This window comes from Astyanax mexicanus, chromosome 5, assembly GCF_023375975.1.
Source record: "Astyanax mexicanus isolate ESR-SI-001 chromosome 5, AstMex3_surface, whole genome shotgun sequence".
In the NCBI taxonomy this organism is placed as follows: Eukaryota; Metazoa; Chordata; class Actinopteri; order Characiformes; family Acestrorhamphidae; genus Astyanax; species Astyanax mexicanus.
Window position 1 is genome coordinate 46468702 of NC_064412.1, and position 24152 is coordinate 46492853.

The 24152-nt window shown below is 40.3% G+C and overlaps 1 protein-coding gene and 1 long non-coding RNA gene across 4 annotated transcripts in view; both read left to right on the top strand.

Moving 5' to 3' along the window:
• Window positions 1–24152, top strand: part of pex5la (peroxisomal biogenesis factor 5-like a) — a 126438-nt gene that overhangs the window by 96014 nt on the left and 6272 nt on the right. For all 3 annotated transcript variants that reach the window (XM_022685330.2, XM_022685331.2, XM_022685332.2), the window contains 5 exons: window positions 17741–17857; window positions 17958–18101; window positions 20008–20078; window positions 22774–22980; window positions 23761–23926. In XM_022685330.2, coding sequence (XP_022541051.2) covers window positions 17741–17857; window positions 17958–18101; window positions 20008–20078; window positions 22774–22980; window positions 23761–23926 — 705 coding nt within the window. The remainder of the gene's footprint in view (window positions 1–17740; window positions 17858–17957; window positions 18102–20007; window positions 20079–22773; window positions 22981–23760; window positions 23927–24152) is intronic.
• On the top strand, window positions 5227–5926 carry LOC125802293 (uncharacterized). Its single transcript, XR_007439329.1, has 2 exons — window positions 5227–5336; window positions 5665–5926. It is a non-coding gene; the product is annotated as an uncharacterized LOC125802293 (long non-coding RNA).

Sequence of the window (24152 nt, forward strand, 5' to 3'; positions counted from 1 at the left end):
TTCTTGGGGTGTCGTAAGGGAGCCGCTGGCGATTGTATTACATGTGCTGCAGTTTGAGAGTGCCGGAGGGTACAGGCGCGAGTGCGGTTTGTGAAAGCAGATGAATAATGAAGAAGAAACAGGAACAGGAAGGAGCTGCAAAAGTGAGAGGAACGCTGCAATCAGGATTCTCGGATTATCTCGGGAATCTCTCTGCGGTGCTTGCTGTCGTCACACCCCCGCGGTGTCCCCAGACAGGATTTTCTGAAGCTGAGTGGGCTTGCCACTAACCTCTGAGGGGGGCTGGCTTTCTGATAAGTTATATTACCCAGGCCTGTAGGTGTGAGTGGAGGGTTGATGAAGTACTTCATCCTACGTTTTAAAACTCATACCTTTAGCTGCTCCTCTGGCCTCCCCCGGGCATCCCAGGCAGCTTCCTATCCGCATACATTTGTCCTAATTATGACTCCACGGCAGCGCCGGTTGTCTGGTTGGCAACTTTCTGTGGTATGCGTGCCAATTTCCCATCCATTACATTTCGTAATTGTGGGCTGTCTGGAACTGAGGAGCAGCTCTATAATCTAAAACCTGAAAATTTGGACTATAACAGCCTAACTAAAGGGAGAGAGCCAGAAGGAAACATAAACACAATATATTTTGATACAGTTTGTACAGTAAAAAAGTTACCCTCTGAACTGAGAACAAGATCCTCACCAGAATATTTGAGTGAAGCTGCTTCACCTCTATTATTCAACCTAACGTTAACTAATACAGAGTGACGACTGCTGGGTTTTCTCTGCAGGATCCCCGCCCACCGCCAGGTGCCGGACAGTTTGTCAATACTGTAAATGAGAAGTTGACTGTGATGATCTGGACTCAAGCTCTGTTAAAGGTCGTTGCTTATTTCCACTCCTCACTCTTGGCAAAGCATTTTAGCTGAAATTAGTTTGTTTACTTGTGGCTTTGAAGTTTATTTAAAATCAACACTGAACTACAGATCTCCTCAATAACCTGGCACTGTGAGATCCTTGCTCTCAAACATCCTAAAAAACTGTGATCATTTCATTTAGCAGTATATTCTTTAGTTTTTTTTTTATTTGTTGATAAGTGATGTCAGTCCAGTCACTGTCTGTCTGCCTGCCACAGACTCTAGTTCTCTCAAGAAAGAATTTATTTCCCAGGACATGCCGGATCACATGACACATCGGCGTTCCGGCACGCCGTGCTATTGAGATTACACACACCTGGACTCATTCAGTATAAATAGCCCTACTTTCACTCAATCCTCACCTGCTATTGAATCTATTTTTATAGCTCTACTACCTCACATTTCTTTTGCTGTTTTTGACCATTTGTTACCAACTGGAACAGCATTAAAACCCTTTTTGCTTCACAGTTTATCCTTTTTGCCTTGCCTTCTATAGTTAGTTTGTTTGTTTTCTCGACCTATTTTTTTTATTTGGCCTAGCTCTTTTTGCCCTGTTGTGGATTTCCTGTGTATGACCCCATTGCCTGCTCACTCTGGTATGTTTTGTGTTTATGGTGCCATTTTGTTATTGACTCTGCCTATCCCTGACTGTTCTTATAATCCTAATATCTTATTTAATATGGCTTGTATTCATACCCTTTGAAATTTTTCACATTTTGTCACCTTACAACCACAAACTTAAATGTATTTTATGGAGATTTTAAGTGATAGACCAACACAAAGTAGCACATAATTGTGAAGTGAAATGAAAATTGTTTTCATTTTTTAATAAAATAAAAAATCTGAAAAGTATTCAGCCCCCTTTACTGTGAACCCCCTAAATAAAATCCAGTTCAATCAACTGCCTTCAGAAGTCACTGAATAAGTTAACAGAGCCCTTTTGTGTGTAATTTAATCTCAGAGTAAATAAAGCTGTTCTGCAAAGCCCTCAGTGGTTTGTTAAAGAACACTAGTGAAAAAAGAGCAGCATAAAGACTTAAGAACTCACCAGATAAAGTTGTGGAGAAGTTCAAGGCAGGGTTAGGTTATCAAAACATTACAAAAACCCAAACCTTAAGCATCCCAAGGAGCACTGCTCAATTCATCATCCAAAAATAGAAAATGTATTCAACACCTGCAAACCAATCAAGACATGGCTGTCCACCCAAACTGACAGATTGAGCAAGGAGAGCACCGGTCAGAGAAAAAGCCAAGAGACCCATAGCCACTCTGGAGGAGCTGCCGAAATCCACAACTCCACAAATCTGGCCTTTAGGGAAGAGTGTCAGGAAGAAAGCCACTGTTGAAAGAAATAAGTGCTGTTTGTACAGCAAACATGTGGAAGAAGGTTCTGTGGTCAAATGAGATCAAAGTTGAACATTTTGGCCTAAATACAAAGTGCTTTGTGTGGCAAAAAAGTAACACTGCTCATCATCCTGAACACACCATCCCCAAAGTTGTGGGGATGCTTTTCTTCAGCAGGGACAGGGAAGTTGGTCAGAGATGATGAAAAGATGGATGGGGCTAAATACAGGGCAATCCTGGAAGAGGCTGCAGAAGACTTGAGACTGGGAAGGAGATTCAAGACAATGACTCTAAACATACGGCCAGAGCTACAGTGGAATGGTTTAGATCAGAGAATATTCATGTGTTAGAATGGCCCAGTCAAAGTCTTGACCGAAATACCACTGAGCTTCTGTGGCAAAACATGAAAATTGCTGTTCACAGACGCTCTCCATCCAACCTGGCTGAGCTTGAGCTGTTTTATAAAGAAGAATGAACAAAAATCTCAGTCTCTAGATGTGAAAAGCTGGCAGAGATATACCCCAAAAGACTTGCAGCTGTAACTACAGTGAAAGCTCTACGAAGCGTTGATATACTTATTGTTATATGCTGAATACTTTTGCACACCACACTTTACAGATTTTATTTTATTCAAATTTTTAAATCTATGTGTCGTTTTCATTCTACTTCAGAATTATGTGTTATTTTGTGTTGTAGTCTAAAATACATTTAAGTTTGTGGTTTGAAGGTGACAAACTGTAAAAAAGTTCAAGGGCTATGAATACTTTGCAAGCCACTGTATATGTTTGTTATCTATGCTTATCGGTTTTGTGTTTGGCCCCTGTGACAAGTTGATTAAATACATGCCAAAAATCATGGGACAGAAACTAGTACCCTAGAAGCTAAAGAACACGTCACTGTGCTGTGGAATATGTGGGCGGGGTCTCAACAATGTGGATGTGATTTGTGTCAAGTCGCTAGTCTCTATTCACTCATACAATTCTAGCCAGATGCTGCCAATCTTCCTCATTACCCCCACTTTACTGTCCACTGTGGGTGGTAATATTAGTCTTCTATAGTGTATTCCCAGTACACACGAATGTATGAATGGAGTAATGTTAAATACTCACAAAAAAACATCTTACAAATTATGCAGGTGTGGGCATTTCCAAGCTGTTACCTGAGGTAACAATCCATGTATATGTAAACGTGCTGAATGTAAATGCAGTGTATTATTTTCAGGGATCTCAGTACTGCAATCAGATTTATCTGGTTTATTTTTAACCCATAATAAAGTTATGAAAATGGCAGAGGGATTATTTCTGACTGAAACTTTATAATTCCAGACACAACGTGACCCCTGACCTCAGTTCTGCTTTTTTCTTAAAATAGATATCAGAATCTGAAACATTACAGTAGTTTTATTTTCGGCTTCTTTTATCTGCAGAACAGAATATGCTTTCAGACCCAGAATCTCACCACTCGTCTTTTATCCTGCATTTATCCTCTCTCAGCACAACTGAGCTGAATCTGCATTTTACAAAAGCTTTTAAAGCTGGAGAAGATGATTTATATATGTAACAGTTTTAATTATTTAATCTTAAATATTCCTAAAATTGATCAGTAAACCTAATTCTCTAATAATAATAATAAATAAACTTAATCTGTGTGGTTGACTAAATCATTAGTAAATGATTAATGATTTTTACTAAAGAATGATTCATCTAATTACCAATTACCAAAACACATGGGGGAACCATGTTTTCAGTAGGTTTTTAGCTTTTAGATTCATACTTTCTACTTCATTTCTTCTTGTGCTTTTGTCGTAACCGTATTGTATATAGGAATGATATTTATATTATTAATAATATTGAGTATTAGTCCACAGTTAACGTTAGCTAAACTGTAGTTGTAAGTTAGCAAGCTGGCCTGTCCAGTAGAGAGTGTGTGTAGAAATAAATAAAATAAATAAATAAAAAGTGTGATATTGGGGGCTGCCACTATGATCGGGAGATCACTGGTTCAAATCCTGTTTATGTTTATGAGTCCAGACAGAGCACAATTGGTCTTGCTCTCTCTGGGTGGGTAGATGGCGCTCTCTTCCCACATCATAACTTGTGTTATGATTTAGTGCTATAGCTTGTATATTGAAGAAGCCTAGTAGTTCTGTCTGTGTTTTATGTCATAAACAATTTACAGACAAAACTAATTATAAATACTATTAAGTATATTTCAACAATATTTGCACAATTATATACAATAATTACATTATCATAATGTAAGTGGACAATAAGTGGAAACACCCTCAATAATTGAAATCAAAATGCTATATTTATTCTATTTGATTTTAATTATAATAGATTTAGGCCTGCCTGTCATGATAATTACATGAATGACAAATCATACAAAATATGGAGAAATGTGTGCTGGACCTGGCCAGAAAATCAGCTTTGTTTAAAAACAGCAGTTGTATTTTATTTGATATTATTAGTTATAATGTTTTATAAATGTATTTATCAATTTCTTTTTCTGGTGCGCACCATCTAAATTAGTCTTTCTCGCTTTATTCTCCGACTGCAGCTTCTCACTGCCTGCTTCGCCTTTGTGTGGCTTCGTGCTCCCGCATCTGCACAGATCTGATTGGCTGAGGAGAGCGTTTGGTGATCTTACAGCATAAGGATTGGTCTGTGAGTTTACTGCGACGCAAAGCACGCATATAGTCAAAGACAAAAAACGTTCCGCCGCTTTAAACACTCTCAGTGTTAAATCCTTCACAGTAGTTTATCGGTTTGGGTCCGCATTGGACAACGTCTGGGTCTGGACCCGGACCGCGGTCCACCTATTAGTGACAAGGCGTCTGTGAGCTGGTGTATCAGAGCCGAGTCTGACACCTCAGTGAAGTTGGCCCCTCATATTATTAGAAATGAAATAAAAATATGTCCATTGGTTAGTGCTGCGTTTGTGCTGGTTTGTGCAGCAACGTTTGTGCTGTTATCATTATTAAAATATAAAAAATTATATTTATTACCTGTTATGTAACCCAGCCCCTCATTTGTGGCCAAATCGCACCAAAGTGGTCTCATTGGTTAGTGCTACGTTTGTGCTGGTTTGTGCAGCAAAAATTAACATGTGTGCTGTTATCGTTGTTGAGATATTAAAAATTATATTTATTACCTGTTATGTAACCCAGCCCCTCATTTGTGGCCAAATCGCACGAAAGTGGTCTCATTGGTTAGTGCTGTGTTTGTGCTGGTTTGTGCAGCAAAAATTTACGTTTGTGCTGTTATCATCATTGAAATATTAAACATTATATTTACTGTTAACCTTATTGAGATATTAAACATTTAATTTCTGACCTGTTATGTAACCCAGCCCCTCATCTGTGGCCAAATCGCACCAAAGTGGTCTCATTGGTTAGTGCTACGTTTGTGCAGGTTTGTGCAGCAAAAATTAGTGTTTGTGCTGTTATTGTTATTGATTTATTAGGAAAAAAATATTGAATAGGTGTGAAGCTGGCCCCTCATATAATCAGAAATGAAATAAAAATATTTCCATTGGTTAGTGCTACGTTTGTGCTGGTTTGTGCAGCAAAAATTAGTGTTTGTGCTGGTATCATTATTGAGATATTAAACATTATATTTACTGTTATTGACATATTAAGCATTTAATTTCTGACCTGTTATGTAACACAGCCCCTTATTTGTGGCTAAATCGCACCAAAGTGGTCTCATTGGTTAGTGCTACGTTTGTGCAGGTTTGTGCAGCAAAATTTAGTGTTTGTGCTGTTTTCGTTTTTAATTTATTAGGAAAAAAATATTGAATAGGTGTGAAGCTGGCCCCTCATATAATCAGAAATGAAATAAAAATATTTCCATTGGTTAGTGCTACGTTTGTGCTGGTTTGTGCAGCAAAAATTAACGTTTGTGCTGGTATCATTATTGAGATATTAAACATTATATTTACTGTTATCATTACTGAGATATTAAACTATTTAATTTATTACCTTTTATGGTAAGGCCAGATTTCATCAAAGTGGTGTTGTTTTTCTAGTGCTGTGTTTGTACTGGTTTGTGCTATTAGAATAAATATTTAATGGGTGGCATTATCCAGCCCCCCAATACAGCCCAAACCACAGTGGTCTCATTCAGCAGTGCTGTAAAAATAAATGTTTCAGGTATTTTGATTATTCAGCTACAGGAAAAACAATATTTATTTACACATCTAATAAAGCACAGATGAATGTCTTCAGGTGACATGACTGTTCATGGTAAAAACTTATTTATCATGGTAAAAATTGCTCCTGCACTTATGAAAGCATATATTTAACAGACTGCCATGTTAATGCCTTTTAACCGGGCTGAGTGCCTTTTTGTGAGCACTAACCACACTGATAAATGAGGGGGGCTGGGTGATGTGTGTAAATAAATATTGGGTAATGCCACCAATTAAATATTTTTTTATCTAATAACTCTCATAACTAAACTTGCACAAACATTTATTCTAATAGCACAAACCAGCACAAACACAGCACTAGAAAAACAACACCACTTTGATGAAATCTGGCTTTAGATGAGGGGCTGTGTTACATAAAAGGTAATAAATTAAATAGTTTAATATCTCAGTAATGATAACAGTAAATATAATGTTTAATATCTCAATAACAATAACAGCACAAACCAGCACAAACGTAGCACTAACCAATGAGACCACTTTGGTGCAATTTAGCCACAAATAAGGGGCTGTGTTACATAACAGGTAATACATTTAACGTTTAATATCTCAATAACAGTAAATATAATGTTTAATATCTCAATAACTATAACAGCACAAACGCTATTTTTTGCTGCAAAAACCTGCACAAACGTAGCACTAACCAATGAGACCACTTTGGTGGAATTTGGCCACAGATGAGGGGCTGTGTTACATAACAGGTAAGACCTATTATGTTAAATATTTCAATAACGATAACAGTAAATATAATGTTTAATATCTCAATAATGATACCAGCACAAACGTTAATTTTTGCTGCACAAACCAGCACAAACGTAGCACTAACCAATGGAAATATTTTTATTTCATTTCTGATTATATGAGGGGCCAGCTTCACACCTATTCAATATTTTTTTCCTAATAAATTAAAAACGAAAACAGCACAAACACTAAATTTTGCTGCACAAACCTGCACAAACGTAGCACTAACCAATGAGACCACTTTGGTGCGATTTAGCCACAAATAAGGGGCTGTGTTACATAACAGGTCAGAAATTAAATGCTTAATATGTCAATAACAGTAAATATAATGTTTAATATCTCAATAATGATACCAGCACAAACACTAATTTTTGCTGCACAAACCAGCACAAACGTAGCACTAACCAATGAGACCACTTTGGTGCGATTTGGCCACAGATGAGGGGCTGGGTTACATAACAGGTCAGAAATTAAATGTTTAATATCTCAATAAGGTTAACAGTAAATATAATGTTTAATATTTCAATGATGATAACAGCACAAACGTAAATTTTTGCTGCACAAACCAGCACAAACACAGCACTAACCAATGAGACCACTTTGGTGCGATTTGGCCACAAATGAGGGGCTGGGTTACATAACAGGTAATAAATATAATTTTTAATATCTCAACAACGATAACAGCACACATGTTAATTTTTGCTGCACAAACCAGCACAAACGTAGCACTAACCAATGAGACCACTTTCGTGCGATTTGGCCACAAATGAGGGGCTGGGTTACATAACAGGTCAGAAAATTAAATGTTTAATATCTCAAAAACGATAACAGCACAAACGTTAATTTTTGCTGCACAAACCAGCACAAACGCAGCACTAACCAATGGACATATTTTTATTTCATTTCTAATAATATGAGGGGCCAGCTTCACTGAGGTGAGTCTGACTCTACAAATATCGGAGGAGGCGTGTGCTAGTCTTCTTCCTCATGGTGTTGAGGCATTACTAGAGTCCTAATGAGTGGTGAGTTGTGAATTGGGGAAAATGGGAACAAAATGATTGAAACACTTTATTACTTGGTATCCGAAATGCCGAAATGTTCTGAAAGTGTTGTAAGAAAGAATGGCAGCATTATAAATTGATAAATGTTTTACTGTAGCAGGTCTGCAATCAAATAAAAGTCAAAGGAAATGTCTGAACTGATTCTAATTTGGGGTTGTAGCTTTAAAATGCTGGTGATTGATGATTGTTGTAAAATGATGGGATGTTCAGAATTACTGTAAACTTGATCCACCAGAGAATAAGAACTGATTGTTATACCAAAACAACTCTAACAACTCCATCCAGAAATAACTCAACCCTGAGCTCGACTGGGGCTCGGCTGGTGCTCGGCTGGCGCGGCGTCCCGGCGGGCAGGCAGGGCGAGGGGTGGCGATCTCAGGCACAGTTTGTGGTAGCAACTGGGACTAATTGGGAGCTGTTCCATAGCCCCCGTGCCCCTGCAGCCTTGATCGCTCGTTACGTGGTGAGGGAGGGGGCGGGGCCATGCCCAGCGGAGGACACGACGCTCGGTTAAGCCCTCTGTCACGGGCAGCTGATTTCCTGGCAGAGTGTTGAGCTTTATTGGATGTATAGAGCTGCATTTCTGGCCTGTTATCAGTCAGGCTCTGTTACACTGAGATCCGTCTGAAATGGCAGGTTCTGGACCGACTCTGATTCCTTCTGTTACTGACCTCTTCTTTTCATTTCTTCTTTTGATGCTTTAGTCTCGGCTTGTTACCTTCAGTGACAGCAGATTCCCCCGGTCAGTGAGTGATGGGGAGATTCTATGGATTTGTAGAGCCAAAGTAAAAATACAGCCAACTCAATAAAACTCAAATAACTCTAATAAATCAATAATTCAAGGATTACTTAAGATTTACTGAGGTAAACAAGGTGCAGAAAGCAGCTGATTATTGATTAAAGTAGCTTTGTGTCTACTATTTATTTTTAATTAATATTTCTATTTACTTTATTTAGAGCTGCATTCTGTATGATTTTCCTTTTTTGATTAAAGGCATTGCTATGTGGGGAGGGGCAGCTCTTTCTTCTACTATTGTTTAATGGGTAATGACAACGGGTCTCGTTCTCAGTTCTAAGGAAAGGGCAGTTCTGACATGAAAGCAACTCTTTTGCCTCTCTCGTTCTCTTCTCTCTTTCGCTCATGTTCTTTCTCTCTTTCTTTCTTTCTTTCTTTCTTTCTTTCTTTCTTTCTCTCTCTCTCTCTCTTTCTCTCTCAGGTGTGTAAGGGTGTTTTAACCTCTGATTATCTGCTGTAGGAAGGTGTAGGGGAGATACATGTTAAGGACGGGCGAGATAATGAGCTTTCAACTCTGACCTTTGGCGAGTTGGTCTGCCGGCGCTGACAGGCGCTCGTCCAATTACAGTAATTGAACACTTAGCAGCGCTGCACCCCTCACTGAGCATAAAGGAGCAATTATCTCCCCAACATTAAGGACAGCACCCAGCAGAATGGCTCATCAGACGCTGTAGAGCTCGAAGAATTACGCAACGTTCTTCAGCAACCAGCATTTCTCCTCTGCTTCAGAACTCATCCTGAGGACACATCAATAAATATTAATAACATTGATTTCCTGATGTTTATCCTTACTGAAACTGAACTCTATTAAAGCCTGATGAAAAAAACACTTAAACTGTGTAACAAATACACTTATTTATCAATAAAGCTCGAGGGTTGGGATTGTATAAAACTTGCAAAAAATGACATCACTGTTTGTTAGATTCTCTTTAGCTTTTATTTGACTGCAGCCAGTATGAGCCCAAGATGTTTCATTAATCAACTGCTCAACTTAAATTTACTTATTAATAAACATCAGTTCCTTCATGTCAGACTTGCTACATATTCCGAACAGTTGGTATGGTAAAGCACCTTCTCACAACACTTGTTTTTGAGATGTTTTGGTGTTAAAACATGTTTTAGGTGTTACTGTGTCTCATTCTCTTAAGGTGTGCAACAGCAAATCAGCATTTCATAATTCATATAAAAATTCTCCACACATTCTCTACTGGGGACAGGTCAGGACTGCAGGCAGACCAGTCCAGTACCCATGCCTCTTCTTCCACAGTCATGCCTTTTTAATGTGTGCAACATGTGGTTTAGCATTGTCTTGTAAACAAATGCATGAGCATCCCTATTGAGAAGTGGTGTTGAGAGCAGATGCTGCATCACAGAAGTGTTATGACACCATACCCCCATACCATGACAGAACCTTACATTTGCAACTGTTGCTCAGAACAGTCTAAAGTCATGTGTAAAATGTACATGCAGCTGGTGGCACTGAGGACACATTTAGGAAATTCGGCCTTCATGAGTCAGGAGACTCAGGAGACAGAAAATCTACATGGGCAAAGCTTAGTTGGTAGTTGCTCTCTCTCTCTGTCCATCTGACTGACCCGTCTGACTAGTCTATCTGACTATGACATTCCAGTAGAAACTGTGGTAACACTTTACTTGGATGATTCATTTTATGGCCTTGTTGATGCTCAACTGACATTCAACTAACACTGAATTGAATCACCATTAAATTAAACTTAACCCTATGTTGAATGATTCAAAATAGAACCTAACCCTACACCTAACCCTAACCTTAAGCCTTAATCAACCATAAAAACGAACCCAACACCTAACCCTTACCCTAACCTTAACCTAAACTTAAAATTTAACCCTAAACCCAATCCTAAAATATTAAGATAAGCGTTTGGGTTAGAGTTGAATGTAGGGTTATATTCAACAGAGAATAATTTACTCTCACCTTTTAGTTCATTTGCATTTAATAGACAGGTAGTTGGTTGTAAGTTGAATGTTAGTTGAGCATCAAAGAGGCCATCAAATGGACCATCCAAGTAAAGTGTTACCAAAACTGCTTTGAATACAGCAGGGGTGTGTTTTAAAACAATAGAGATGGTGACCTAAGGGTGTGTTTCTATCAACTTATGTTAAACAAAGGAGAGGTATGTGGAAATAAAGGGACAAAATGTTATGAGTGTGAAGTGGAATAGGGGGGTTAGGGAGTGAGTCAGTTGAAAACCTAAGGATAGCACAATTTGTTATTGACAGAATCTTTCAATGTTAAACTAAATTTTGATAAGAATGTGAGTGAAGGGAATGGACAGAGCCTGTGTGTAATGCCAGTTATTAGGTGCAGGATTGTGTCATCTTTTCTGTATCAACAAAATATTTTCTTTTAAAATCAGACATTCCACACAGAAATAACAGAAACAGAAATAACTCTATTATCCTCCAGAGCCGGTAAATCACCCTCCCTGCTCCCTGGGCTCACTCTCAGTCCTGACATCATAATAACGTTTCTCTCAGTCAGAAAGCTCTGCACATTTTACTCGTCACATGATCAAGACCAGAGCCCCACACTTCATTATTATTTATGTGTAGATTCATTATTCAGATTGCTAAGTGCAGTGTTCACACTGATGTTAGTTCAGATCTGAGAGGCTGTAGGTTTAGGACACTACACTGTGTTCCAAATTATTATGCAAAAAGTGATAAGGTAAGATTTTTTTGTTTGTCAGTTAAACTCATTGATGGTGATGTGTGTCAGGGCTCTTTATATCACTGAAAGCAATTGCAGACACCTGTGCTAATAAGTTTGGCAGGCGTGTCCAATTAAAAGCAAGACTACTTAAGAAGGCTGTCCCACATTATTAAGCAGCCTACATTTTAAGCCAAAATGGGAAAGAAAAAGGATGTGTCGGCTGCTGAGAAGCAACAAATTGTGGAGTGTTTATGTCAAGGCATGACTACAATCAACATTGCCAAGACACTTCATCATGATCATCGCACAATCCAGAAGTATGTAGCTGACTCAGAGCACACACGTGTACGTGCTGATAAGGAAAAATTGAGGACTCTTTCCAACAGGCAATTACGACAGGTTAAAAGAGCAGCTGCAAAAATACCTTGTCATAGCAGCAGACAGGTTTTTAAAGCTGCTGGTGCCTCCAACATCCCCCGAACAACAAGATGCAGGGTCCTTCAGAGGTTTGCAGCTGTGCATAAGCCATCCTGTCGACCTCCTCTATCCACTGCACACAAGCAGAAATGGCTCCAGTGGGCCAAACAATACATGAAGACTGACTTCAAAACTGTTTTGTTCACCGTTGAGTGCCGTGCAACAATCGATGATCCTGATGGATGGAGTGGTGGATGGCTGGTTGATGGACACCCCATGCAAACAAAGCTACGGAGGAGGTGGAGTAATGTTTTGGGCTGGAATCATGGGGAGAGAGATTGTCGGGCCCTTTAGGGTCCCTGAAGGGGTAAAGATGACATCCATAATGTTTGTGGAGTTTCTCAAACAGCACTTCCTGTCATGGTTCAAGAAGAAGAACCGTGCATTCCACAGCAAGATCATTTTCATGCATGATAATGCACCGTCTCATGCTGCAAAGAACACATCTGCATCTCTGGCTGCTATGGGCATAACAAGGGACAAACTTATGGTGTGGCCCCCATGCTCCCCTGACCACAACCCCATTGAGAACCTCTGGAGCATCATCAAAAGGAGTGTCTATGATGGCGTGAGGCAGTTCACATGTAAGTAACAACTCTGGGTATTCTGTCCTCATGCAAGACAATTGAAGCAGATACCATCCAAAACCTGACAAATTCAATGAACTAGAGAGGTCAGAAGATCCTTTCGAACAAGGGGTCCTATGTGCAAATGTAACATCACCTAGAATAAAGTTTTGACTGGAAAACGGTTTGATTTCAGTTTGTAATAACTTGCTAATGCTTATAATTTCACAAATGACCATTTTTTTGTTCTTCATAAAAATGAAAAGGTTGAAAACTCTGCTGTGCATAATAATTTGGAACATGCATTTTGAGTGTTTTATTTTTTTTTATTATACTGTTATCATTGGCAGTTTGTTTAAAAATCTTTCAATTGTACTATAATAGTTGATGACTGGAAAATTACAATAACTGCAATTCATATAGGTAATTTTGGAAAATCTGAGAAAATAGTATTTGCAAAATAATTTGGAACACAGTGTAGATTCAAGATTTTTATTGTCACGTCACAGAGTACAAGTGTACATGTGAGTGAAAAACTTGGGTGCAAAAAACAATATTTACAAGAAGAATAATAAAATAAAATATAATGTAAAATAAGATATACAGATAGCTTTACAGTACAACAATATACACAGTACACTCAATAATAATACACAACTTACACAATAGACAAATATTGCACGGAAATATGTTAAATAAGACTGAATAAGTAAATATATGATGCTATATAGATATGCAGATATCTAGAGTGTGTGTGTGGAAGTGAGGAATAAATGTGAGTAAAGTGGAGGTAAGGAATGAGTTGAGTGGGGAGTGCAGGGGGCAGAATGTTGTATAATATGGGAAAGTCTGATAGATGCAGTGTAAAGTGCAGGGTGCAGAGTTTGTATGTCAGCAGTGATGGGAATAATGGCGTTTAAATACTTTTTTCAGTAAGGAGTAATCTAACTAATTACTCTGACTGTAACTATAACGGCGCTACCATTTCCAACACCCCGTTACTGCACGTTACTTTAGCAGCTCAATTAACTTTTTTTTTTAACTTCGCGCATACAGACAAAGGCGCAAGTGTGCATGTGAGTCACAAGGGACGGAAGGATGGATTGATGGTGGGATGGTTGCTCTAACCCTATAAAAAGGGGTAGTGGCAGGGTTTAGGAAGTCGTTTGCCCTGGTTAACCCCTCCTGTTTCCGGTGAACTTGACCTTCTGGCCACTGGGCCTGTGGCTTTACCTGTGGTTTGGCGTGGTGAAGTAAGGCACAATTGCGATTATTTGCGTGCTCTAATCCATTCAGTGATTGCGTGGTAGTGTTGTGTCGGGGTCTGAGGCCTTCATTCGGTTTCTGCTGCGCATCTCTGCTGCTTTATCTCTTCCTATCATCGCCATTTCACTCTTCCACAGCTTTACTCCAGATAGGAATATTACTTTCTTTATTAAGAATATTTTGAGCACGTATTGGGATTTACCTTTAATTATTTGGCTAGAACCATCAAATAGCCCGCTGTTCCTATCCCTATTCGGAGGTCAGCTTCCTAACACTGGTTTGCTCTTTACATGTTTTTTTAATTATAAGACTTTTGTACAGGTTAATGAGATAATTGTTGTATTCTTTTTAGACGTGGACAGGCCAAGTTTTGTGGTTCTGCTGTTTTCTCTTTTCCTCCTTGGTGAAGCTGTTTGATCCAGCTGTTAAATTGTTATATTAATACAATTTTATTAGTTTGTTGGTTTTGTCTATTCTTTTGTTTTGTTTATATATACATTTTCCTTTGAGTGTGGTTTGGATTGTTTAATTTTATCACAGACGCGTATTTGGTGTTTGGGTTTATTTTCGTTTGTTATTTTTCTAATAATAATAGTAATAACATAATTTATTTTCTTTTGTTCTTTTTTTTTACGGGGGTGAGTAACGCAATAGTTACTTTTACTGGTAACTAGTTACATTTATAGTGGAGTAACTCAGTTAGTAACTCGGTTACCTTTTTGGAGAAGTGACTAGTAACTATAACTAATTACTTTTTCAAAGTAACGTGCCCAACACTGGTTGTCAGTGGGGTGGGTTGGGCAGAACACTGTTCTACTGGCTGTTCCACAGCCTGGCCGCCTGGGGAAAGAAGCTGTCTCGGAACCTTCTGGTTCTGGTCTTCAAGCTTCTGAGCTTCCTTCCACTCAGCAGCTGTGAGAACAGGGAGTGGTTTGGATGAGACGGGTTCTTCATGATCCTTCTGGATCCTTCTCCTTCTGGCAGTGGTTGGTGTATAAATCAAAAAGGTTTGGGAACTAATATCCCTAATCAGCCTCTCAAAGCATTTGCTTATGATGGAGGTTAGGGCAACAGGTCGCCAGTCATTCAGACAGGTGGTTTGGGCAGTCTTTGGAACTGGCACAATGGTGACCAGTTTAAAGCAAGCTGGCACAACAGAGAGAGAGAGTGATGTGTTATAAATGTCTGTGTAGACTCCTGCCAGTTCTCTATAGCAGGCTTTAAGCACTCTCTCGGGAATGCCGTCCGGACCAGCTGACTTTGAAGACGGAGGGTGGTTTGGGATCAGCGGTGGGCTGAGTGATCTGCCTCAAAACAAGAGTAGAAGCGGTTCAGCTCGTCCGGCAGCTCAGCACTGGTGCTGGTCAGAGTGTGAGAGCATCTCTTGTAGTCAGTAATGATGTTCAGACCCTGCCACAAGCTCCGGGTGTTAGCTGTGTTAAACTGTGCTTCCACTTTTTCCACTCTCTTTGTGCCCACATTTGGCCGTTTTTATGGTCCTACGGAGAGCGTAGCTGGCTCGCTTGTACTCCTCCGTGTTCCCAGATCTAAAAGCAGCGCTGCGTACGCTGAGAGCGGAGCGGACGTCATGGTTTAGCCAGGGCTTCGGATTGGGGTAGACGCGCACTAATCTGGAGGGCACGCACTGATCTGGACTACATCAGTCTACATACCCTACACTATGTCACTGTACTGCTGTGTACTGTGCTATCACCAACCCTCCCGCACCCCAGCACACCCCACCATACCCTACCATACCCATAATGCACAGCACATGACAGTGACGGTATAGACTCACCGAGTCACTCAGCAAGGGGTTCAAACCCAGGTTGATGGATTCGCTACACACACTCAACTCAGTGAGCTACCACGAACCTGTAGTTGTTAGAACCCAAGGGCAGAAGAGTAAGAGTATTGTGCGACCTTGGGGAAATTTAAGTAAATTAAAGCTTCTTATCTGTGAAGTAATTGTTTATTAGCTCAGTAAAACACTGGAGTTACAATAAACACAAACAGCAAAGTTCCAAAATGCAGTGTTTTTACAGCCCTGTTTCCCCTAAAACATTTCCTAATCTCTCCACATCGAGTTTAATAGAGTTATTTTGCTGATGGAACTGAACATGCACATACTGGCTGAGGGCATCCAGGAGAAATCTGGAACTACACTTTGTTCTACAGCTTGGCTCAGGATACAACCTATTTAAAAATGTGAAATATTTGTTACTTTTTACTGTATTTATGTTTATTTGCATCTGTTTAAATTATATGTGGTGCTTTTTTCATTGCTAAGATAAATGAATTAGCGTAATTTGCTTAGGTGCCTAAAACTTTTGCACAGTACTGTAGATCTCAGAATACGTAAAATCAAAAATAAGAAAAAACAAAAACAGCCAGTAGTCAGAATTCAAACACTGGCAACTTGGTTCAAGGGTGAGTGCTTTACCTCTGTACTAAGGTCAGAATTGCAAAAGGGGTTTTAACAGAGAGGCAGTTGTGAAAAAACTCGAAAAACACAACTTGGTGTAAAACACTAAAAAAAGAAAGGGACAAAACATAGGACTCCTAGTTTTAGTTCTCAGAGCAGAATAATTTGATTTTGTTTTTTATGTTTTTCATGTTTGTTATGTTTAAACACAGAAGAGGCTTTGACATTCAGAAAAGACTTCAGTCTAAAAAGGTGAGGGGGAGCGTGAAAATTCAACTGTTTGTTCTGATTCATGTGAAGACAAAGATCTGGCAACATGTGTCTGAGCTCTTAAATAGTCCTGCTCCCAGGTGTAGGCTGTTGCGCTTGATTGGCTCTGATAGCCACCCCCTGCTGTTCTCTGGTGGCAGCAGGCGGAACTTTCCTGGAGCCAGCTCTTACAGGACCACCACCCCCACCTGACATCCTGAAAGAGAGGAACGGGCCTGGATTTTCTGTGACTTTGGGCCTTGAGATAGACAGGTCTTGGTGGGCCAGCTCATCTTTGAGGTCTTCACTCAGACCGTGACGCAACAGAGACATAGGTGCTGTTCCACCCACCCTCAGAAGTCAGGTCAAAAGTCATGGGCACAGTTGGTGGTTGGTGCTATCAAATAGGAGTGACCCAGGCCAGGGCGAGCCCAGTCAACAGGGAGATAATGTACGCCACTTTAGCTCATTCTGTGGGGAACCGTGATAGCTGCTGTTCAAAAGCCTGGGAGCACTGGAGAAGAAAACTCCTACTCCTTAGTCTATCTGCTCTGCTGAGTCCATGTATGACTGGATCGTTCAGAAACAAGTCACCCAGCAAGGGGATCGAATCCAGGTTGATGTGTTCAGGGGTGAGTGCTTTACCTCTGTACTAAGGCAGGAACTAGGAAAGGGGTCACTATAGAGAGATCTAAAGAGATTAGATCCCAGAAAACAAGTTGGGAAAAACACTCTGTGCTGTAAAACACTGAAAGGAAAGGTTTGGGAAAAAATAGGACACCAGGGGAAGGCTGGCTATTGCAGGTGGTGGGGGAAAACTGAGACAGAAAAAGAAAAAACTGAAAACTAAATCATAAATGTTATAATATAACCTTAAAAGTGTCTGTATATGAAATGAATATGTACTATTTTAATGTGTAAATGTATCCCCTTAATGTAAATACGTGAATAATAGAGGTAGAGTTTACTGATTTAACTTCCTGTTGTTGTTTGATTATGTTGTTCAGTCAGACACAGAATTCTGGGATAAGATGCAGGCAGAGTGGGAGGAGCTAGCACGGCGGAACTGGCTGTCGGAGAATGAGCAGGCCCAGATCCCATCCTCCGTTTCACCACTTGAAAAGGTAAATAGGGTATGTTAATAAGATGCTATAAGCTATTGTACGTATCTATTGTCAAGCTTTAAACAGAATCCTGACCTCGGCCCGGTTCTGTCCACCGCAGGGGTATTACTTTCACACAGATAACCCATATAAGGACTGGCCCAACGCGTTTGAGGAAGGTGTGCGGAAGGCCAGGGAGGGGGACTTGCCGAATGCTGTCCTGCTGCTGGAGGCGGCCATCCTGCAGGACCCCCAGGACTCAGAGGTAACCGGACCATCGCTGTGATCCAACCTGTTCTTACAGCATTTTAAAAACATTAACAAAACTGCCCCTTTGGAGAAATGCCATAGAATTCCCAGTGCAGGTTACTCGAAGATCCTTACAGTAGAGGTCTGTGCGGGGCTGCTTTTTTAATCCCGCGTCCGCCTGCCACATACACATTTCAGCCGCTCCCGTCCCGCTGTCCTAATGAGTTAAATTAATTACAATTAGTGCTTTGAATGTACTTATGTATTTATTAAAACAGCAATTCAGCGCTGAATAGTGCTGTCACGTTTCTTACCACAGTCTAATCACATGCTGTCAGGTTAATTGGAGATGCTGAAAATCTCCCTTTGGTGTGCATGTGTGTGTGTGTGTGTGTGTGTGTGTGTGTGTGTGTGTGTGTGTGTGTGTGTGTCGGTCCATCCTCCGCTTTGAGATTTTTCTTAAGTTTTTTTTTGCTTGCATGGAAATCATAGCATGATTATTACAATTTTCTTAACTATTTATCAATTTGCGGGAGCAGGACTACATGTTAACGTGTGGTCAGTTCTGTCCCGCGCTGCAACATATTCTGAAGGGTCCTGCGAGTCCAGCGGGACTCCCACGGGAGTGCAGACCTCTACCTTACAGCAGATGGTTCTCCAGATACCATAGAAATAAATGGGGTCCTGAAACGCTTTAAATGATATAACTATACAAATACATCCAAACATCCACTTCTTGTACCACAGCAACCATTTATCAACATCTGAGCAACTACAGGAAACACCAGTGATACCAGCAACCACCTCTGTTACTACAGCAAGCTCAAAGGATACCATGATAACCACTTAGCAACACCATAGTACCCACCTGGGATACCCTAACAACAACATAGCAACATCATAATAACCACTTAGCACCACAGAGCAGCCACCTGGGATAGCAACTGCCTAGCAACACACTAGCAACCACTTAGTAACGATTTAATAACACCATAGCGACCACCTACTAACTACTTTGTACTACCATGGCAACCAGCTAGCCTCACCATAAAACACACCCAAAACTCAATAATGCAGTGGCTGAAATAAATAATGTATTCTCTCAAAGGAGCAGCTAAAATTCAGATCACTTATAATAATAATCTCTCGCCCCTCTCACTTTCTTTATCTCTCTCTCTCTCTCTCTCTCTCTCTCCGTCTCTCTCTTTATTTTCTGTTTAATAAAAAAAAATAATTCTGTTAGCTCTCAGCCTGGAGAAGATTAGCCAGTGGAATTAGGCTGAGCTGATAGTAATTGATTTCTTTGTGCTGAAATATTTTACAGAAAGTGTACAGAATTACAGCTCAGAATCACAGCTTACAGTTGACAAGAACCAAACTACAAGAACAGGAATCTCATGTTTAGGCCAGAAATTATGGGAGTTGGATTGAGGCCTGATAATGGGTGCATATGGATGGCATTTATATATAAGGCTAATATTACCACCCACAGTGGACAGTGCAGTGGGGAATTATGATGGTGACCAGCAGTGTCTGGCTAGAATTGACTATGTGAACAGTGACTAGCGACTCTGACAAAAATCACACACACATTCAATGCAGGATACAGGGCACAGGGCAGTGCAGCACTCTTTAGCTTCTATGGGACATAAGTCATAGGCAAAAGTCATAGGGTACTAGTTCCTCTCTAATGATTTTGGCATGTCCTTGTAGTTATGGGGTCGGCGATGGAGACGGAAATCGAGAAACAGGTAGTTGTTATTCTTAAAATTCTGCTTAGAATTTATAAAACATCCAGCGCCGGTTCTCTGAGTGACAGTTCTAGTTTTGGCCCGAGCTGCTGTCTCTCAGCTTTTCTAGAATTAATTACATTTGGTCCGGGTCAGAATGATAACCCTCCTCTGTTCCTGCTGTATTTGCAGGCGTGGCAGGTGTTGGGCACCACGCAGGCGGAGAACGAGAACGAGCAGGCAGCAATCGTCTCCCTTCAGAGGTAAGGGGCTCATGCTAATTCTACTGCAAATTAGAAGCACTCAGTAAACACATTGTACACGAGGGCAACCTCCGAGCAACACTTTAATAATCATTTTCATATTGATGATATGACAGTACCTTAGCAATCAACAGCTATACCAAAGTAACAGTTAGCAATAGCTAAGCTACAACCCAGCAACACTTTAGCAACCAATTTTTACCATAGCAATTGCATAACCAGACCAGCCAACATGTACGCATTGGGTGTAATGGGTACGCATTTGACCTCCTAGTACGCTTGTGTGATTTCATGTTGTAAAGTACGCATTAGTGTACGGTGGTATATCGGTTTATCCAGTATACCAGAAGGGAAATTAAAACCAGTATGCTTTTTTCACATACCAACATACCACTAGAGGCGCTGCAGAGTGCTGTGTAGAGTAGTACCGCCAAAGAAGTAGATACAGCTCGCTAGTTTTAACGCTAGCCAGTTACAAATACAAGCTAGCAACAATACTCCTGCTGCTGTTCCTCACTGTATGAGTGTTTTTATCCAAGTACAATAAAAAAACAACAGAATACAGCAATTATTCACTCAGAAAAAAGAAGGAATGAAAGTACACAATACATTCACAGCTCGATGAAGAGTTCTCTTGTCATTTCAAAAGAGATATTTTAGGTAAATTTATAGTGTTTATGGAACAAATATTTCAAATATTTAATTTTAGAAAGGAATCTGTGTTAAAGTTGCTGGCGTATCTCTTTTTAAGATATTTTGTTTACATTCTTCAACTGTTTTTCTGCTAAAGAGGTCCGATTTCTCCTTAGTGTAATTTTGTGGGACGAAGTAAACCCAATAGTAATCAAAGCCTTAATTTAAAGCATTAATGTTTTATATTATATGTACTCTTAGTAGTACAGTAATAAATAATAATAATCAGAAAATACAGTGAAACGGTCAGAATCAAAAATACCATGATATACATTTTTGGTCATACTGCCCAACACTAGTACGCATATTGTTTGATCTTGCATTTCCCTCATAATTTTAATTATAATTAATCACAGAATATTGTGGTGATAATTATAATTAATTTTGAAGTGGTTGACACCACTAATCACTTAAGAAAATCTGGTAGGCCACATGATTTACACATGTACACTGTTTGATATTTGTGCTGGTGACTTAATTTCCATTAATATATTTAGTAAGCAATTGTTACCCTTTAAAAATTGCAGGCTACAACTGTTACAAACACATTTTATATAACGCAAAATATAATTTGAAGGGTTCTTGGGAGGGATTTGGCAACCAATAGCTTTTACCATAGCAGCACCTCAGCAACCACCTAGCAACACCATAGCAATGAAGACATTAACATTTTAAGCCTAGCTCCACCTTAACAGCCAACAGCTGATCGGGTCCCAGAGATCAGAGCTACACTACTCATCATGGCCAGGCAGAACTCAGACATGTGCGAATGCAAGTAAGAAACTTTATTATAAAAAGGAGAGATACAAAGAGTAGTCAGGATATGCAGGGTCAATACCGTTAACAGGAAATAACACACCAAAAAGAGATAAAAAGTCCCGGGTTCAAACACAGGCAATTAGCAACAAGGGGCAGGCAGGAAATCAGGGTCGAGGTCGAGGTACACAGAAAAAAAATAATAATCAACAAGAGCAGGGATGAAACGTGTTGTAATGAGGGAAGAACCAAAACAATACTTAGCAGTGAGTGAGATTTCTTATATATATAATCTTATTTATCTCTTAGAATTCCGGTGATTGACTTCCTGGTGGTACCGTGTGCAGAGTCATGTGATCATTTGAGTGCATGTTGTCATGGTGAGGTATGTTCTAGGTTAGGTAGAGACTGAAGATCGCAGACAGAGCTAAGTGCAGGGGAGACAAAAGTTTAGTTTGTGGGCTTTATGATTACGATGAAGTTTAATGTTAAAACTGTAGTCTGAACTGCAGGCTTTTTTCTAGTAATTAGTAATTAGTAATTTTCTTTTCCCAGTAAGAGAAGAGTAAAACTCTTCTCTTACTGGGGAAGGAAAATGCAATATTGATAGTAACTGATGTAGCTATGATGATGCAAATTAAACTGTTAATAAGGAATTATTCTTAAAATGATATTTATTTGCATACCACAGAGTAGTGTCCAGTATATATTACTGTTATATTACCAACACTTTCTGATTTAAGTTGTATTATAACAAGACTGCTGCTGTTATTTGAAGGAGAGCTGATTGAGGAGGGACAGGCGGCTGGGCAGTATTACCATATTTCCCACAGTAGCAGTAAAACTCCAGTGTTCTGTATTTATGAAAATGTGTTCAAACACCATAAATTAGACTGACTGTACCGTTGTACCGTTGAGAGGCAAGTCTGTAGTCGAGACCAAGTCCAGGACCAGGAGTGGCCCTGAGTGAAACCTAGACCAGATTAAGCGTATTAATCTTATAACAATACAAAAATACACACATTGTACATTTAAACGTAATCTTTAAGCACGATTGTAGCACAGTACCCACAGAACCACATCAGACGGGACAGGTAGTCTTGCATAAATTAAACTGATGGGACGCATCTGCTTCTCTTCATCCCGACCTCATTAGTGTCCATCATCAAAGCTGCAGGCCGTTTGATGCTGCCCTGCACAGTGTACATTACATGAGTGTGTGTGTGTGTTTATGGTGTGTGTACAGGTGTCTGGAGCTCCACCCCAATAATCTGCATGCGCTGCTGGCGCTGGCAGTGAGCCTGACGAATACAGGGATGAAGCAGGACGCGTGTGAGGCGCTGCTCAGTTGGTTTAAACACAACCCCAAATACAAACACCTGCTGAAGAGCCACGCCCACCTCCAGGCCTCACCTGGGTCCCGCCGCCTGTCCTGCACATCACCCATGTCATGGTGGGCACCAGCACTCATATAACCACACAGTGCTGTTATATAATATAACAGTCATGTACGTTTTTATCATAACACATGCATTTAATAAAAATGTACAGTCCAGTCAGAATATTATGACCACTTTCTTGTTTCTATACACATTATCCATCTTATCAGCTTCACTGATCATATAGGACAGTTTGTGGTGTGTGTTGTGTTGGTACGAGAGGATCAGACACTGCAGTGCTGCTGGAGTTTTAAACACCTCAGTGTCACTCTCTCTCTCTCTCTCCACTGTCTTTCTCTCTCTTTCCACTGTCTTTCTCTCTCCTCTCTCTCTCCCCTGTCTCTATCTCCACTTTCTCTCTCTTTCTCTCTCTCCACTGTCTTTCTCTCTCTCTCTTTCCACTGTCTTTCTCTCTCCACTCTCTCTCCCCGCTGTCTCTTTCTCCACTCTCTCTCTCTTTCTCTCTCTCTCCACTGTCTTTCTCTCTCCACTCTCTCCCTGCTGTCTCTATCTCCACTTTCTCTCTCTCTCCACTGTCTTTCTCTCTCTCTCTTTCCACTGTCTTTCTCTCTCTCTCTTTCCACTGTCTTTCTCTCTCCACTCTTTCTCTCTCCACTGTCTTTCTCTCTCCACTGTCTTTCTCTCTCCACTGTCTTTCTCTCTCCACTCTTTCTCTCTCCACTGTCTTTCTCTCTCCACTGTCTTTCTCTCTCCACTCTTTCTCTCTCCACTGTCTTTCTCTCTCCACTGTCTTTCTCTCTCCGCTGTCTCTCTCTATCTCTTCGCTGTCTCAGCACTCTGCTGCCTGATGTGAAGGAGCTGTTCCTGGAAGCTGCTGGACAGAACTCGGACCTCATTGACCCGGACCTGCAGACGGGCCTGGGAGTGCTGTACAACCTCAGCTCTGAGTTCAACAAGGCTGTGGAAGCCTTTAACTCCGCCCTGTCTGTCCGGCCTGAGGTCAGTCTGCCCAACAGCTCACTTACCTCACACTGTAGCTGCGACCAAATCCTCGGCTGTGTTTCTTGTACACCACATCATAAAACACTGATCTGAACTGCAGATCACTTCATATATAAACTTTTTTTGTCTTATTCTGGCTACTGTGCTTAAGCAGATCTCCTCATCAAGGAAGGGCTTCCTTTCTAAGCTGTACTAGTAGCCCATTCATATTTAAACCAGTAAC